General features: G+C 35.0%; 1 protein-coding gene across 2 annotated transcripts in view; it reads left to right on the top strand.

Moving 5' to 3' along the window:
• The first annotated feature begins 2,973 nt into the window (after window positions 1–2,973).
• The window catches only part of LOC131164759 (uncharacterized), a 34,685-nt gene continuing 19,822 nt past the window's right edge, over window positions 2,974–17,836 (top strand). For both annotated transcript variants that reach the window (XR_009139338.1, XM_058122188.1), the window contains exons 1-4: window positions 2,974–3,351; window positions 3,595–3,679; window positions 10,529–10,570; window positions 12,506–12,656. Coding sequence is in view for 1 of the 2 variants with exons in the window: in XM_058122188.1 (XP_057978171.1) it covers window positions 3,080–3,351; window positions 3,595–3,679; window positions 10,529–10,570; window positions 12,506–12,656 (550 nt within the window). In the remaining variant the exon portion in view is untranslated. The remainder of the gene's footprint in view (window positions 3,352–3,594; window positions 3,680–10,528; window positions 10,571–12,505; window positions 12,657–17,836) is intronic.

Raw genomic sequence — 17,836 nt, 5'->3', positions numbered from 1 at the left:
AAAGGGTACTCTCTTGAAAAGAATTTTTCAAATGAATGTAGAAAGAGAGTAAAATAATTTTTGCTATAAGGAATGAATGCCCAAAAAGTATGCTCTCTTAAAAAGATTGTCAAAATAATAAAGATAAGAAAGTATAAATGTTTAAAGCACAAAAATATTTTGGGAGGATTTTTCTTCTTAATCACTTGCTAATTAAGCTAATGAATGGGGTATATATAGATTTTCTAAAAAATCTTACCATTAGGGACACAATGGTAATTTTGGAATTTGTTTAATTAAAAAATTAACTCAGACTAGCACTGAAAATTTATCGGAACTCGAGAGGTTCGGTCGACCCAGGGTATCGCCGGTCATTTGGCCTCACACAAGAATTTGAATTTTCAAAGATGGTCAATTGGCCGAGGAAGGTGCCGGTCGGCTGGTCAAGGCGATTTTTCAAACCTTCGTAGGTTCGGTCGGGTGGCCCTAGGACTGGTCAATTGAACCTAAAGCTGGTCAACTGAGCCGATTTTGAACTGAGATGGTCAGTCGGGTGAGGCATGCACTTTTGGTTAAAATTCAAATGCCGGTCGATTGAGCAATTTAAGGCATTTAAGGGTCGGTCGGCCGAAGTAATTTAAAATTGACCAATAAACAAGGTCGGTCGATTGGGGCAAAATGAACATGCAAGGGTCGGTCGACCGAGACATGTGTGACATTGAATGTTGGTCCTGTTTTGTTTTTAAAAACATTTAAAAACCTTTGTATGGTTTTAATTTTGAGTATGAAAGGTTTTTCATGAAAGTTATGGTCCTTAAGGCCAGTCCATGGTTGATCTTGAGCTTAACAATTATTTCATGCATGTCATGCATTATTACTGACCAAATCAAAATTAAATGCATTACAAGATAAAACAATAAATGTCTTCTTCTCTTCTTTTGCTCTTTTGGTTCTTCATGGAATACGCCGGACAATTTGTTCTTTAAGTCCTTCGGGCTTCCATTTCTCCTTTACCTTATGTGTGTGCTGAATTATAAACCTGTTCAAGTACTAGACACACACATTAGTTCCAAATGTTCTGTTAGCATCAAAATAGGGATCAGACTCAAAAAGTCAAAACTTCGTTTTCGTCTACTAGCTTGGTTCAAGTTACCAAGTTGAGGAAAAGGGGGCATTTGTAGAGATACCAAGTAGTAACCAAACCCCAAGACCAAGCTACTCTTGGGCTCCTAAGATCAAGTTGCTTTTAGGTTCCCAAGACTAAGCTACTCCCAGGTTCGCAAGATCAACTTGCTCCCAAGTTCCCAAAATCAAGCTGCCCTTATCTAGCTTTCTAAGTAGTCTCATCCACAGAGCTCACCAAATACCTTAACCATCTATCTTTGATAAGAGAACTCATGCACCCACAATGATAAATCTTAATGTCCACTTTGACAAAAAACTCACATTCCTACAAGGGAAAGAGGTAGTTAGCCACATCTAAATATGGAGGATCCACATCTCTAAGACAATTAGGAGCAAGATGCTCGAGTTACGAAAGGGGTAAGTTCACCAAAAGGGGGATTCAGTCTCTCCATTCTCTCTTTCACACTTTGATTTGAGAACTATTAGCTTACTTAGGCATTTGAGAGGTTTGCGGAAGGCCATCGGGACCTTCCAATATCCCATTATTGATTTTGCAAATAAGAGGTGAGAATGATTCTTCACCAACTTTCAACTTAATCTACTTTGGAGTGACAATCTATTTTCAAGCATCAACAAATACAATTTTATATTATACTTTTTTTCAAATTCACACAAATCCAAATCCAATTCCCAAAATCCATGCTCCCAAATGCACCATTAGAATGTTTGCTATGCCTTTGTCTTTTTCAACACTAACTTAACTATTATTTTATAATTTTTTTTTTATTTACTCTATGTTTGGAAGAAGTATTTGATTTATATTTGTGTAAACTTGAATAAGATATAATACAAAATTATACTAAAATTTATCCAAATTCTTCTAAAATACAAATTCAAAACTCAAAATCCATCCCAAGGTTATAATATTTTTATTCAAATTAATATACATGTGTGCACTACTAAGGGTTGATCACTGGAACGAAAACCAGAAACAAAAACAAAAAATTGGAAATAGAAACTAGTAACTTGTTTGGTTAACATTTATAAAACTAATATAAATTTAAAACCTAGTTAAAAAAGTTCTCATTTTCATATTTAAATCAAAATATTATAAAAATATGATTAAAGTTATAAAATTACAAATAATACATATTTAAAAAATTACTATAATAAAAATAAAATTTACTATAATTATTTTACTTACTTGTTCAACTTTCAAATTTTACTTTATAATAAAAATTCTATTGGAGATGACAATTGAAAAATAGAAAAAAAATTTGTAATTTGTTTTTTTTTGAAATTTATGTTTATTTTTCTTTTAATTATATTTAAATTCATATATGGTCATTTAAATTTTATTTAAATTTAAAAGTATATAAAAGGAATAATTTAGTACAAAAAAACTATTTTTGGATATTAAAATTTTTGGCAATAGGTTGCCAAAACAATCGAAAATAAAATTTTTTCTTTTAGTTTTTTGGCCAACAAAAAAAAATCGACAACAAAAACAGAAAACAAATAATAAAAACAAACACGATTTTATAATCTATTATTTTTACTCTAGAGAAATAGAAACAGAAGATAAAAACAATAACGATATCAAACAGATCTTAACTTGTTTATAAAAAAAGTGAAAATAAAAAGGGCAAAAGGTACTTATTTTTCAAAGGGTTTAATAAAAAGATAAGACACTTTTTTGAAATTTCAAAAATGACATAACCCTTATGAAGCTAAACAAAAATACAAACTTAAAAGATGTATTTATTTTTGTTTGTAAAATTTAAGAAAAAGTTGGTGCTATTTGGCCAGATGTTTGATATTTTTAAAATTTTAAGGGAGCTTTATTAGGAGGTCAATGTGTTTTTGCCCAAACAAAAACGAAATCTAGGTAGGTTATTTATGCATTTTTTTTTTCCCGGCTTTACTAAATGTGCGTATCGAAGGCTCATACGCACCCTTGACTCAGTCCCCGTCAATGGAGACGTTAGGTTCAAGCCCAACTCAGTCTCCCTCTCCCTCTTCTTCTTCTTCTTCAACGTTCAATTCAACGAGTTCAAATCTCCAGAACTGTAATAGCTTCAGATATTCTCAACCGGCTTCAGTGACTCGGCCATGGAGATTGGTTGCTCAGAGAAACATCAGAAATCAATTTTCGAGATTAGTTTCTTACAGACAGCAGTGGATGTCTTTATCGTCAAGCGGAAGAACGCATGCTACATCTATTGTTAACGCTTATCTTTCTCAGAAGTACTTGAAGTTTTCCTTTTTATTACAAAATATTCTCATTCAATGCTTATTTTATTTTATTCTTTCTTTTTTCTTGTTTAGACATTAATTTCGAATTTATAGCTGATCTTGATTCAGAATCAGATACATGTCTGCCTTGAAATCTTTGCGTCTGTATAAACTGGGACATACCTTTTTCTTTTAATATTTTTTCTTGGTTTGAGTAATGGGGTTTATTTGAAGCGTTGTGACTTATTGTGACAGATACATGCAAGCAATGGATTTGGGTGCTCTGCAGGACATGCCTAATATTCGAAAGAAGGCTTGTAGGAAATTGTTTCTGCGGCAGGTAATTTCCTGTTATGTTTGACGTTCATGTTCGTAGGTCTCGGGTCTGCATTTTCCACAATGCGTTAAGAGTGATTTTATGCACTAAGGGTGGAAATGAGTTCCTGTATACATTATGTGGGCAATATAGTCTCCATAGTATGCCACACTACTTTTTTTTTATTACTTTGAAAATTAGTGAGGAGGCTCAAGATTGTAGTTAAGATTAAGAATGAAAATTTCAGCCTTCACGTCAAATGCAAAAAACTTGAAATAACTCATCTGACTTTTGCAGATGATTTGAAGAAATTTTGTGATGGTAATACAAGATATATTTAGTTTAGTTGATTAAAGATGGGTTGGAGGAATTTTGTATAGTTTCTGGTCTATCTCTAACAGGTGCTCTCTATTTCTTGTGGGGCTCTGTTTGAAGAATGAGCTTTTGGTATTTATTTTTTTTGAATCAGTAGATTTCTTTCTAGTTCTGCTTGTTTGTAAATTATTCCTCACTAGAGAAACCACCATTTTTAGTATTAGTGTTGTTATTTTTGGGCTCAGTGTTTTTGGTGCTTAATTTCTATAATTGCCAAGAGAGTCATTAAAGATGTGGAAGGAGTGTATAAAAGGTCTTTATGGTAAGGCTAGGTAACTTCAAATAAGCATGACCTTGTTGCTTGGGAAGAGGTTTGTCGCCTGAAATCTAAGGGGAGTTGGGTATCATCAATGTGGTTGACTGAAATCTTGCTGTAATTGAACATCTATGGTTTTTAATGATTAAAGAACCTTGCCTTTCTAGGTTCATAAAGTGTTGCTTTAGGATAGGTCCATGTGAAGTGTCAAGCCTTCAAATGAATTTAATTAGGCTAAAAAAAAATCTAAAGTTTAGAAGCCTTATGAAGCCTCATCTGCTATATGTGAATGGTATGGAAAGGGAACACTACTTTGGTTTGATGGTTGGCTTCTTTATGGAGTTTCTTTTAAAAAGGATGCTAAGAAGCTTATCGAGGTCCCTAGCTTGTCAAAATCTATAGAATTAGTCGTTGATATTGAGGTTGCCTCTCTCCATTACTTAAGATGTCATGAGATTTTTGTTATTTATTTCTCCTGTGCTTTTTTGGATACTAAGACTGATGATGAAGTGATTGATCAACTGATATAATGGGGCGCCTTCCATTAAAAGTCCTGGCTAATTATTGAAAGAATATTTGCAAAAGGTGGGTGGTTTTTTTGCAGAGAAGGGTGATTCCTAGATTCAGTTTTATGCTCTAGCTTGATATACTTAAAGAGTCTCCAGTTTTGTGCTCTAGATTGCTACCTTAAGAAGCTTCTGTTCTTTGCTTTAGCTTGTAACACTTATGGCGCTTTGAACTTATGATACTCTAGTCTCTAAGCATGCTATTTTTATAATGCCAGTTTAAAGAATGTGAACATACTTTTCATTGATTGTTCCTTCCCTAAAGAAGCAGATGAACGTGTTGCAGATTTGTACAGTTATATTAGAAGAGCTATTGGAACTTGGGATAGTGAACTTGTGTTGGAAGCTTGTTCTTTTGAAAGTGACTACCGAATCTCTATGGTGAAACATGAAGCTTTTTTGCTAGTTATAAGTGATGGCTAGAAATAAATGGCGGAATTTTCAATGTCAAAGCTAGCTGTATTGAAGCTTTCTTCAAACATATTGTTGCCTTATTGAATTTTGCAACTGGATTTAAATTTATGGACTTTTTTGTCGCTAGGCAATTGTGGGTTCTTGAAGTGTTAAAGGGCATTTTGAAATCAAGTCTCTTATGGGTGAGTTGTTCTACCTAGGACAGAGTTAGCGAGGATGTAGGTGGCAAAGGTTCAGTGTGGTTAAGAATTGTTTTAGTGAAGCCAAAAGATAATTTAGAGTTTTATAGAAAGCTGTGATGTATTTTTATGTCTTGCAGCTAGCTTTTAGGGGGTGTTCATTTCATCCTCTTGCTTTGAAGATTATGGAATGTGGACCTTGAGTCCACCCGTTGCATGTTGACACATTATGAAGGGACTTGGACGTGGAGGGATGGGAATCCCAATAAATGAAAAATATTATAGAAGTGTTAGTGAATGTGTGGGGTAAAAATGTAAGGGATGATGGTGACTGTGAAAGATAGGGTCAATAAAGTTGATGGAGTCGCCACTAACCATCTATTTACATAGGTGTGGGTATATCATCTAATTACTACTGATTAGTTGATCTCTAGGTCAAACCTAAGGCCAAAGAAACCAGTAGTCAAGGTCTACATCACCAAAGTTGAGTTTGGGAGTCATTTATATGAGGGTAAGGTACTAGCGCCCACTACACCCATTCAACAAACAATACACGATGAGCCTAAGATTTTCTTCTAATTCAATTGATTGAGAACTTTGATACTTTCATTTTATTCAATTACCAAACCTTCAAATATTGGATAGCTTAGTGAAAGACAAAAACTACCCTCACCTCAGAATCCCCAAAGGCGTGCGAAGACACAACCCCTAACAATCTCCATATGAGGATTAATTGTTTATTGTGTGTGTGTGTGTGTGTGTTTTTTTTTTTTTTAAATGTCCCATCCCTCCCCTCCACCCCAAATACCTTTGCCTTCTCAGAAGCATGTGAAGACATAACCCCAAGATCAGAGAAAAGTTCATTATGGATGCCAGTTTATTTATATTAAAACAAAACATTAACACATGTAAAAACAAAAGAGCTAACACGCAAACATAGCTACACGCAAACATGCAACGCACACATACAAACATGCATACAATCACACATACAAACAAACATGCAATGCATGCACAAATGGTGCGCAGCTGAAATAAGAGAGTAATAGATTCACCATCAGGCAGATCCGAAATGATATTGCTAGACGCTCCACCCCTCAGAAGATAATTGAGGACTATATAACCTTGTTTTATTAAGTTCCTCCTTATAGCGGAGGTGCATGCACACACACAAGCAAACAAACACATGTAATCATGCATTCAAACATTGAGAAACACACTAAAACATGCAAGAAAAAAGCCATCAAAATTCAAAGGTCTAAATACATAGGAAAATGATCAAAGACAGGCGAGAGGTCCTAAAATTTTTCTTGAAACTTTCTCTAATTTTTGGGATATGTTTTGCAATTTTTTATGATTTTAAAATAATTTTTATAAATTTTATTATTTTTAAATTTTGATTTTTTTGGTATTTTCTTGAATTTCAAAGTCCCAAAATTTTCCTTATTTTTTAAAATAAATTTATGTATTTTTTAATTATTTTAAATGATTTTTAAGGATTTATTTGAATAATTTGAAAGAAAAATGAAAATAAAATAAGAAGGCCAACCAGATCAACCTGGACAAATAGGGTCAACCCGGTGAATGAATCATTCGGGTCAACCCAGTCAAATTGAGTCAATGGTTAAATGGTTAAATGCAGGTCAACCTGGTCAAATGGGGTCGACCCGATCAAACTGGGTCAACCAGTTCAGACTGGGTTAACCCGGTCAAATTGGGTCAAAGTATATTTAAAAAAAAAACCGGTAAAATGCAATTTAAAGGTTGAATAGGCTGTTGACATGTGGCGCATGCCAGGTCTTAAAATAACACGAGTGCTCCCTTCTCTCTTCTCCCTCAATACATGCACACTGAGTCAAGCTAGGTCAGACCGGGTTAATCTGGTCAGATCAGGTCAAAGTATATTTAAAAAAAAAGTAGGAAAATGAGATTTAAAGGCTGAATAGGTTGTTGCCACATGTCAAAATAACACGAGTGCTCCTTTCTCTCTTCTCCCTCAATGCATGCATGCGGGGAAGGGATTGGCTGAGCCACCACCAGGCAGCTATAACTGCTGCCTCGAGCTTGCCAACAGTGCTGATCGCCACTGCTGTTGCTGCTGATGGCCTTGCTGGCCAATGCCCTCATACACCGGAGCCTTTTCTGGTGAGAAATCTCTCTCTCTCACTGCTCGTTCAGTCCTCTCTCTCTCTCTCTCAGGCCACCCTTGCTCTGTAATTTTCCCTTAGTCTCTGCTATCAAGCTCCCCATCCGTTGTCTCTCTCTCCTGCTCCTCAATCCTCGGTTTCTCTCTCTTTCCTCCCTGACTCCTTGCGGTTCTCTCTCTAGTTTCTCATATGTTCTTTGCTCTGTTTTTCTTACTTTAATCTCTTCTGTATCTCTTCTCTTTTCTTTCTCTAAGAATTCCCTCTGCTTCTCTAAATTCTCTCTTCCTCTCTCTCTAATTTTTTCTATTACCTTTCTTCTGGTCTCTCTCTCATCTATCTTCGTTTCTCTGTTTCTGTTCTGAGTTTTTTCATGACTCTCTCTCTTTTCTCTTCAGCTCTCTCCCTCCTCTATCTTGTCTCTTTCTCTCTTTTCTGTCTCTTCCTTCTCTGTATTTCTTACTCATCTGATTTCCAGTCTCCCTCTCTCCTGTGTTCTATAACATTGTAGTGATTTGCATTTCATAATTGATTTTAAAATTGATTTTAATTCTTAATCAAAGCAGTATACATGCATATTAATCATACTGATTTTGAATTCAAACACATATTTCATTACAAACTTCAACTACATATGCATTATTTTTTTACAATCATTTCAAATTGTATCAATTCAAACCTTGTTTCATGAAGCAATGCATCCAATTGCAATTAAAATTCACCTAAATTTTTGGAACTCATTTCAATTAGCATTAGCAGAAGCATGTTTTCAATCTGGTACTGGAATTTGTTTTTATCAGATTGCATGCATTAAAAAATGATAGGACATGAAATTAAACTAGTTTGAAATGAACCTCTATAGACCTTTGAACTCCCTTTCCTATGCTGCCCCTTTGTCTTTTTCTGGTTTTTCTGTACTTTCTTCTGTTCCCTGTTACAGAGATTTGAGTGAGACTGCCTTCCAACCCTCATCTGATAATCAACTGAATCTGGATCATCCGGAACTACATCTAATTCTCTGAATCTTCTTCCTCTTCTTCTTCTTGCTCTTCATTTTCTTCTTGCTTTTCTTCTTCAATGACATTCAAACTTCTTTAATGGAGATGGAGCATGGCAAATGGAATCAAGGGAGAGAGGAGAGTTTTGTCTAGAGAGTTTTGAAATGCAGCCACCCCCCCTTTTCTTTATGAACAGGGCCTGCAACAAGCTCCCTTCTCTGCTTTTTTTTTTTTTCATTTTTTTTTCAAAATTCTTTTTCAATTGGTTGGAGGGAATCTCCAATTAGCATTTTTTCTAAATATATATATATATATATATATATTGTGCTTGTTTTGAGTGAAAAAAAGGAGAAAATGATATGTGGCAAGGGAGTTAGAGAGAATATGCCATGTTTGAAGGGGGAGGATAAGGTTTGGGTAAATGCATGGGAGCTTGGGTGTGAGAGCTTAAGGGGAGAAATTGGTTGTGTGCATTTGCATTTTAGTGCATGTGTGCTTGATTAATTAGTGAAATGGAAGGTTAGGGGAGTGTGATTTAAGGACATTTGGGTGATGAAATTAAATGTGATAAGAATGAAATTGAGTGACATGAGAAAAACATGTGAAATTGGGTGAGTTGTGGGTGTGTAGTGTGTGAGAAATGTGTGAATTGAATTTCAATTTGGTGCATGTGGAGTTAGTTTGTGTTCAATGCAAGAGTTTGGTGTTAATTTGAGTTTGAAATGCTGATGTGATAGGGGCTTGAGTTTTGGGATTCAAAGTTCAATCGAGCACAATTTGCAAGACTAATATTCAATTGAACCCTAATTTTCAAAATTTGAGTTCAATTTGATCCTAATTTTGCAAATAAATAGTCAATGGAGCCCTAGTTTTGAAAATTGAGGTTCAATTTGAAATTTAGAGCTTAATTGGGTCTCAATTTGAAAAATTAGTTCGAATTGGTGGAAGTGAAGTTTTGTGGCTTGAATTTGAAGTTTGTTTGAATTTGTCATGTTTTTGTACTCTGTGAGGTCTTGTGATTGAATTTTGATGATTTTGTGCATTTTATGTAAGTGTCACAAAGATGGAGTTGATTGATTTTGTATTGGTTTTGTGATGTTTAGATTGCATATGAATGTTTTGAGTTGTGAAAAAAACATTTGAGAAGATGATGGTGTATATGGGAAGACTTCTAAAAAGGCTGAAAACTCACCAGAAGATAGGAGAGAAAGGGAAATTTGATGGGAACAAGAAAATTTTCTAGTATTTTGGTGCTCAATGAAGCAAACCCTTTTTTGGTTCTCCAATCCCTTAAGACTAAGATGAAAACAAATAAGGGAGTTTCAAAAGTATTTTATTTAATCGGAAAGAGATTAATCTACTAGAAAAAGAAAATTATGAAAAAATGTAAGTAAAATGCAATGAAAATGGCCAAGAGGCTTTATTAAAAGAAGAATGGGTTCACAGATCCCCTAAAAGGCCAAAAAGACTTTAGATGGGGTCCCTGTGGGCTTAAACTGGGTCTGGACAAATTTGGGTGCGGACATCACACACACACTCTTCCTTTATTCAAGAGTAAAATATTTGGTAAACAGATTGATTGCACATAGCCAAATGATGCATATAGGCTGGGATGTGAGGTAATTTGGTATTTTTTATTAAAAGGCTGATGCATGAGCTGGTGCTACAATGAAATGGCATTCATAAAATGTTTATGTTATGCATTTATTGTCTTATTGAAGATTGTCAACTTCAGTCATGAAACAAATGGTATTTGTGAACTTATAGTAAAGTCTTTGGCTTACATGTTCTTTTTCTTAGATAAAAATAGTAGGATCTTTATCTCATCTTTTTGAAAAAAGTTTGGTTCTGAACCACATTTTCTATGAGGAATCTGCATCCCTGATAATAATTACTGATTTTCCTCTCATCTCTAACCATACTTTCTTAATCTTGTTTCAGGATCTCAATCGAAGAAAGCTTTTATCAACTTACAAGGACATGGTATGTATACTTAAATGTTTATTATTAGTTATATTAGAAACACAAACACATTAAGCTTGCAAAGTTGGAAGCAGCTATGGAACAGTATTAATAAATAAGTTCCATGTATTTAGATTATTATTAAATGAGTTTTCTTGTAAAAGCTCAGGCATTATCCTGACTTTTATGCATATCCCCAAATTCTATAATGAAAAAAAAGTTATGGAGGTGTGCATCCATGTTAAACACACTATTGCAAATATTAAGTACTATAAATTACAAATACCTTTGCATTATTGGTACAACCTCCAGCATCTAATACATTTCACACAATTTTTAAGGGATTTAGTAACGTGCATGAAATTCGTAAATTATTTAAGGATAAATCTACATATTTATCTATGCTACTTAAAATTTCTCAGGCTTAAATAAGTGGAATTCTGAATTTAGGATAATTCCACCTGATTTTACTGTACAAGCTTATGTTCTGACGATCCTACTTGATGTCTCAATCTGGCTTGAGCTATTCTGTGCAATTTGGATTGATCCTTGGATCATATGATTGTCTCACTGACATGTCTTTTATGATAATGTATGGTGATAGTGATAAGAGTCATAAGAATATAGAGAGGATATGTGCAAACTAAACCTGGGGGAATGTGTTGAAGGTGTTCCTAAGTTTTTCAAAATAAAGCTCAGCAGAACAGAAGATATGCAGTGAGATTCTAGTGAGGTTGATCATAAAACAGTGCCTAAAAATTTTGGCCACTAGTTCCATTTAATGTGAACTTTTGGTACCTTAACCTGTGTGGAGGGAGATATCAAATATGATTTTTCACATGGGATTGAAGTGCACTGGAGAAAGTTATGTCAGTCATTGATTCCAAATTAAGGACTAATTCTATGGAACAAAAAATGATAGGCATCCTACATCATGCCATTGTTACATGTATTAAATGACTACAGTAAGATGGAAGAGGGAAAGAGAAGGAATGTTAAGATTAAAAGTTAGCCTACTTAGGATAATTTAGGATTGGGCTCAACAAGTTATTAGCTAAAGATTATCAATTGAGATGGCTTGATTAATGTCTAGAAAAGATCAGTGATTGTGAGTTGTTACAAGTTGAAGGTGGTAGTAGGTGAGCAGGCAGTATACATGAATGTAATGTGAAAAGATGATTCAAGAGCCAATGATAACTTTGTTTACCTAAAAATATTTCTGTTTTCCTCATCCTTGGTGTGCACCGCATGGCAGGGACGTCACCTGGGACCTGGTATGGTATATAATTGCTTCTGCCCTCACTCACAGAAATAGATGGACAATCATCAGACTGAGTTTTATGCTTTTGATGGACTATAAATATCTTTAGAAAGCAAACAAGGCGTCTTAGTGGGAATACGAATTGATTTCATGTAGCTGATAGCGTAAAAAGGTCCAGCATAAGATAGGAAGACTCGCTGCCTCAAAACTTATCTGGTTTATGTCTCACTTTCTTGTTGAATATTTATCATTGCAATATTCAGGAGTGGTTCATGTGATGGAGTCAAATCAACTAAAAAATAATAAGTTGCAGTCATTGCGTTTATTTTGACCTTGATCTCACACACACATGTTAGTGATGTAGTATCCTTTTTTCCCCATTTCAACATGGATGAAAGAGGACATAATGTTCAATTTTTTCAGAGAATCTGACAATTATCTTTTGAGTTTTGCCAAGAATTTTTGTATTATTGTAAGAACAATGCGGTCAATATGTTTTTAGATCATGTTTGTTTCAACTGAGCATTTTAAAATTCAGGAGTTCAGAATTTCCTAGATATTGGAGCGCTTGTAGTTTCCCCTTGGTAATTAATATTATTGATTGTGTGGATTTAATAATGATCACGCTGACTTTTTTTTTTTGGTGAATTAGCAGTGATATATTTGTTCTATTGGCTTTCATGATTTATTAACAGGTTGTTGTTGTAACTAATATGGTCAACACTAGTGGTTCCATGCGGTGTTTTCTCAAAGGGACAAGCAATAGTCCACATGTGCAGTTTTCTGATGATGTTGGTGATTGTGGAGGGATACCAGTCTTTGCATTTTTGTCAATCTCTTATTTTGGTATGTACTTGCCTGCAATAAATTGGAGCTTTAAGGCATTCTGTGCAAAGATAATATATCTGTTGTGTACTGAAAAAAAGAAAAGAAAAGATTTTTTAGCTGCTGAAGCCAGACTTCTGTTACCATTCGTATTTTGGCAACATGAGTCTATTGTACATCATAATGAGTTTGTCTTTTTATTAATTTGTAGAAGCAATTGATATTCATATTATTGGTTCTCACCCACTTCAAAGTTGGAAATGTAAGTAGGGTGCGCTTTTGGGAGGATGTGTGGGTGGGTGAGGTTTCTTTGGAGCTGAAGATGCTTCATTTGTTTAAGATTTCCTTTCTCCATAACACACCTATCAGCTCATTCATCTCTTCAAAGGGGGGCTCTCTTTTGTGGAACTTCCATTTTTCAGGTATCTCAAAGAAAGATTGGTCAATGAGTTCACCACCTTGCTTTCTGTGTTGGACCATTTTGCCTCTGTGAGTATGAAGGATGAGAGAATGTGGAACGATGATTCTTCAGGGGTGTTCTCTTCTAAATCTTTCTTCTCAAACCTTTTAAAAATGCATTCTCCCGTTTTTCCTTGGAGTCATATCATTTGCAAGGCTAAGGTTCCTTGGAAAATTTGGACCTTTATCTGGATTGTGATATTGAATAGGAATAATTCACATGATATGTTACACATAAGAAAGCCCTGTATGTCTCTTTGACATGTGCTTAATGTGCTGTGAATCCAGTGAAACGAGAACACATGTCTTTCTGCACTGTAAGGTGGCATCACACTGTTGGGATGCTCCCTTCTCTTACAAGGTTAAGCTTGGGGGTGCCTCGGAATGTGGGAGATTTCTTCCTAGCATAGGGGTTTTGGCTCAAGTAAAAAGGGTGGTGTATTGTATAGTAGAGCAAATTTTGCTACCTTTTGGATCGAGAGGAGCATGAGAATCTTTAAGAGCCCCATATTTTGCCCTAGCCTCTTATAGCATGGTGTTCTTGGCTTCATTATGGGTCCACTCTTTTGATGTATCTTCAAAGGTATTGGAGGGCAGCTCTTTTCTAATTTTTCTGGTTGTAGGTTTCTCGAGGATAGTTCATCCTCCTCCACTGTACATTATTTTGGTTCTTAATACAATTTTCCCTCTCATCCATAAAAATATTGTTGGTTCGATAAGGCACCGGAGAGGGGGAGGGGTTCAATTGGGCGGTTTCTAAATTTAGTTCAATTTTTTTAATCAAAAACCCAAAATTATGAGATCTTGAGTTTACAACTTTTTGGTAATACAAATATCTATCATATTTTGATCACAAACGACCACACATCATTCTCAACTATCTCAAGATAAGTTGCAGAATAACAATTAGGAGAGGTTGAGAGAGTAACATAATATTTTATAGTGGTTTGGTCACCATGCCTACATCCACTCCCCAAGCCAACTAGTTTGAGCATTTTCCCTAAATTCGGATACCTTTTATAGAAGAGTATCACACAATCAAGACAACCGTTCTATAAATTATCTTAGCTCACATTCAAGGACTACCATCCTTACCACTCTTAAGCCTTCTCGGCTTACTCTTTATGGGACAACTTGTCCAAAACTCACTTGAGCCTCCTTGGCTCATTTTTAGGACACCTGTACCACTTCACTCAGGCCAACCAGGTTTACTCTCTTGACAACCTTGCTAAGGATTAGTGCCATTGCACTTTCGGACCTCAATCCCCTTTCGGAGTGAATCCCAATTTACATAAGAAATGAGAATTGATCTTCTAAGATCATTGTCTAGCTGACTAAACAATTGGAATGTACCCCTATAGTGATGCTAGAGGCAGTGAAGTGTCTTAACCTATCAAATGACATTACAATGAACACACTTTGAATCATAAATACAACTTATACAACTTTAGAGTGGAGATCAGTCACATAATCAGCAGAGGAGCTTTGTCGCAGATGTATGTATTTCGATTAGTTCTTCTTGATTTGGATGAAGCCATATATATTGAAATCGTCCCTTATCTTGTAAAGCCCGTCGACTTCTATATCAGCATTAAATGCTTAATATTCGTTTTTCCTGTTGGAGAATGAATTGGGCAACCTGAAGGAGTAGCTTATATTTCTAAAAAGTGATTAGTTGATCTCCAAGAAATTTCAAATTTGTATAAGAAAATTCAAAAATTTGATTTAACCTTGATATGACATCTTGAATTTGAATTTTCAATAACCTAATGTTAATTTGCAAATAATCAAGATTTTACTTAAGAGTAAAAGATCATTAAAATATGATACAAAATCATAGTTGTCAAATCGAGATTCAAATTGTGAATCGAAATTCCAATTTAGTGAATCATGAATCGAGAATCGAATCGATTCATTAGATTTGGTACAAAATTTGAAAAATTGATTCCAAATGATATGCACTTATGTACAACAAAATAAAATAGCAAAACACATTAAACTTTCAACAAGTATGGATCCATCATGTTGTTAACTGGAACGACGCTTGTCGTTGAAGCAAGTTTTGGAGGTTTGACTCCTACCATGATCTATTTTACTCTACATATATTTTTATAAAGGAAATATTAGTCATATATCAAAAGATATACCATGGTCTATCCCATCTCTATCAAGTATCAAATTATGGTAGTTTGCTACAAAACTATAAGTCTAACACGTGTTATGAGATGTCATCTTCAAAAACAAAAAGGATATTTGGAAGCCCACGTCTCATAATCATAAAACAAAACAAGCTAAACTTTAAACTATTTATAGAATATAGACTACTAATGTGCAATGTGGTGCATCTACATTCATCATTCCATTCCCCTAATGGAAGGTCATCGTCATCATCACCATCACCATCATCATCTTCATCGTATACCACAATCGTCTCTTCTTGTGCCCCTTCTTCTTCATCTCCTTCCTCAGCATCAATTAGCTCAATGTCATCTTCTTCAACATTTTTGCCTTTTCTTCTATGATCAAATCTCAGGTTCGTTGGTCCTACATTATCGTATGGCATTATAAAATTATCAAAATATGACAAATTATTTTTTAAAGCTCCATCCGACATTCATAAACTAATGACTTATAAAGTGGCAAATATAAAGTCATACAACTCATACCTCCTTTCCTTTCCTTGCTATGCCCAACTTTTCCTTTAGCCTCAAAGCACTTATTCACATTCATCCTTGAAATGTCTTTCGGTCAACAAGGGCCTTCCTTTTCGGTATCATTTCATCATTTGATTCCATGTCCGATAAACAAATTAGATAATATGTCTCGCCACTTTGCTGCCTCCTCGCTTGCCTTAGCTCTAGTTGAATGTTGTACTTGACAAAAACGAGCATTTAGTCCTTGTTGTTCCAAGCTGTTCCTTTTTTTTCTTTTTTGGAGTGGACATGCTCAAATGTGCTCCAATTTCTCTCACATCCTGTGGCACTACGTGTGAGGCTAAGGATTCATATTGCTAGTCTTTGAAGCTCCTTGTGCTTCTCTCCATAACTCTCCCACCATAAAGCTAGCTGTACAAATGATCAAAACAAATGAATAAACATCATATCATATTTTTGGTTATGAACCAAAAAGGAAAAACTAAAAAAATGAAAAAGTTATCATAAAGGCAAGTAGGCAACTATCAGATTGATATAATACTCGGTTGTTTCTTGTCTTTTGTTAGAGTAGCCGTGCTTAAGCCAAACATCCCTTCGGATTTCTTGATCTTTTCCAATTATTGATCGATCTTGACCCTTTATTCAACATTTGGATTCATTTTTTTTAATAGTGTTATATAGACCAATTTTGATTTCCATGTTTGCATTAAAGCCATTAGTATATTGGAACCTATAACAAAAAAAGTGAGAAAGATAAATGCATAGGTAATAGACTCACTGCTCACATAACATGTTATCAAATTTTTTTAGTTTTTGGACCATGCGACTTACCTAGGATTAAGGAAATATCCCACTGCATTAAGCGACTTATGGAGTTGCAAATCCCATCTCGTATCAACGATGCTCCAAATACGATCATACTTGATCTTTTGATGATTAAAGTTTTGGTCAATTTGATCCTTTGCTCTATCCATGGCTTCATATATATACCTCATTGCTGGTTTCGCATCATCATTAGTAAGCCTCATAACTTTCACTAGTGGGCTCACACACTTCATGCAATACTTTATTGCTTTCCAAAAAACTTATCATCACACAATAACATGACCTCCGCTTCCTTAGCTTCCAAACTCGAAGCATGGTGACACTTGGCCCACTCCTCTGATGCAAACATGGCTCAAAGAGCAAGCTTATTTTCATCAAAACTCTTTAGTGTGAGAAAATATGTAGCAAATTTTGTAACCCTGGCTCTGTTCAAAATTTTATTTTTTATTTTTTTATTTTTTTATCCCTAGAAAACTCCCTAAACATGTTGGGGACCCATATGTGTTGGTAAATGATGACACACACCTCCTTAGCCTTTTGAATTGTATAATGAAAGACAGGCAAATTTCCAATATCATTTAAGTCTATGCAATGGGCTGCACATGGAGACCAAAATATATGTTTCCTCTTCTCCATTAGCAACTTACCAGCACTTACATAAGCCGATGCACTATCTGTCACCACTTGAACCACATTTCCCCTTCCACTCTTTTCCACTAATGAGTCAAAGCAATTTATACAATTTATACGCATCCTTCACAACACATGAAGTGTCTATAAATTTGAGAAAAACCACGCCATAAGGACTATTAACCAAAAAATTTGTGAGATGCCTTTGTGTCGTGTCAGTCCATCCATCCGACATGAAAGTACATCCTGTCTTTACCATTTCTTTCTTATATTTTTTTTCTATAATTTGTTTGACACTATCAACTTTTTTCTTCAAAAATGTCACTCTACCCTTGTGATAACTTGGAAGCTTCAACCCCTTTCGGCCTTTCCATATCCCCTATCCATCTTCATTATTGATGCAAATAATGGACTCTTCACCAAGTTAAATGGTAAAACATGCCCATATAAGAACCAGAAAATGCTTTGAACCACCGCCTCTCTATTTTTCACGCACTTAAGGTTTGTTGCTTAAACCCTTTTCCCTTAACCCCTTTGCTCTTAGTTACAAAAGCATCCATGGTGCCTCTTCTTTGTCCAACAATAATTTGAACTTCTTGTTCTTGTTCTCCAAACTCTTCTTGAAAAATTTCT

Source organism: Malania oleifera, chromosome 9 (assembly GCF_029873635.1).
Source record: "Malania oleifera isolate guangnan ecotype guangnan chromosome 9, ASM2987363v1, whole genome shotgun sequence".
NCBI lineage: Eukaryota > Viridiplantae > Streptophyta > Magnoliopsida > Santalales > Ximeniaceae > Malania > Malania oleifera.
This window is presented reverse-complemented; position numbering and strand designations above follow the sequence as displayed.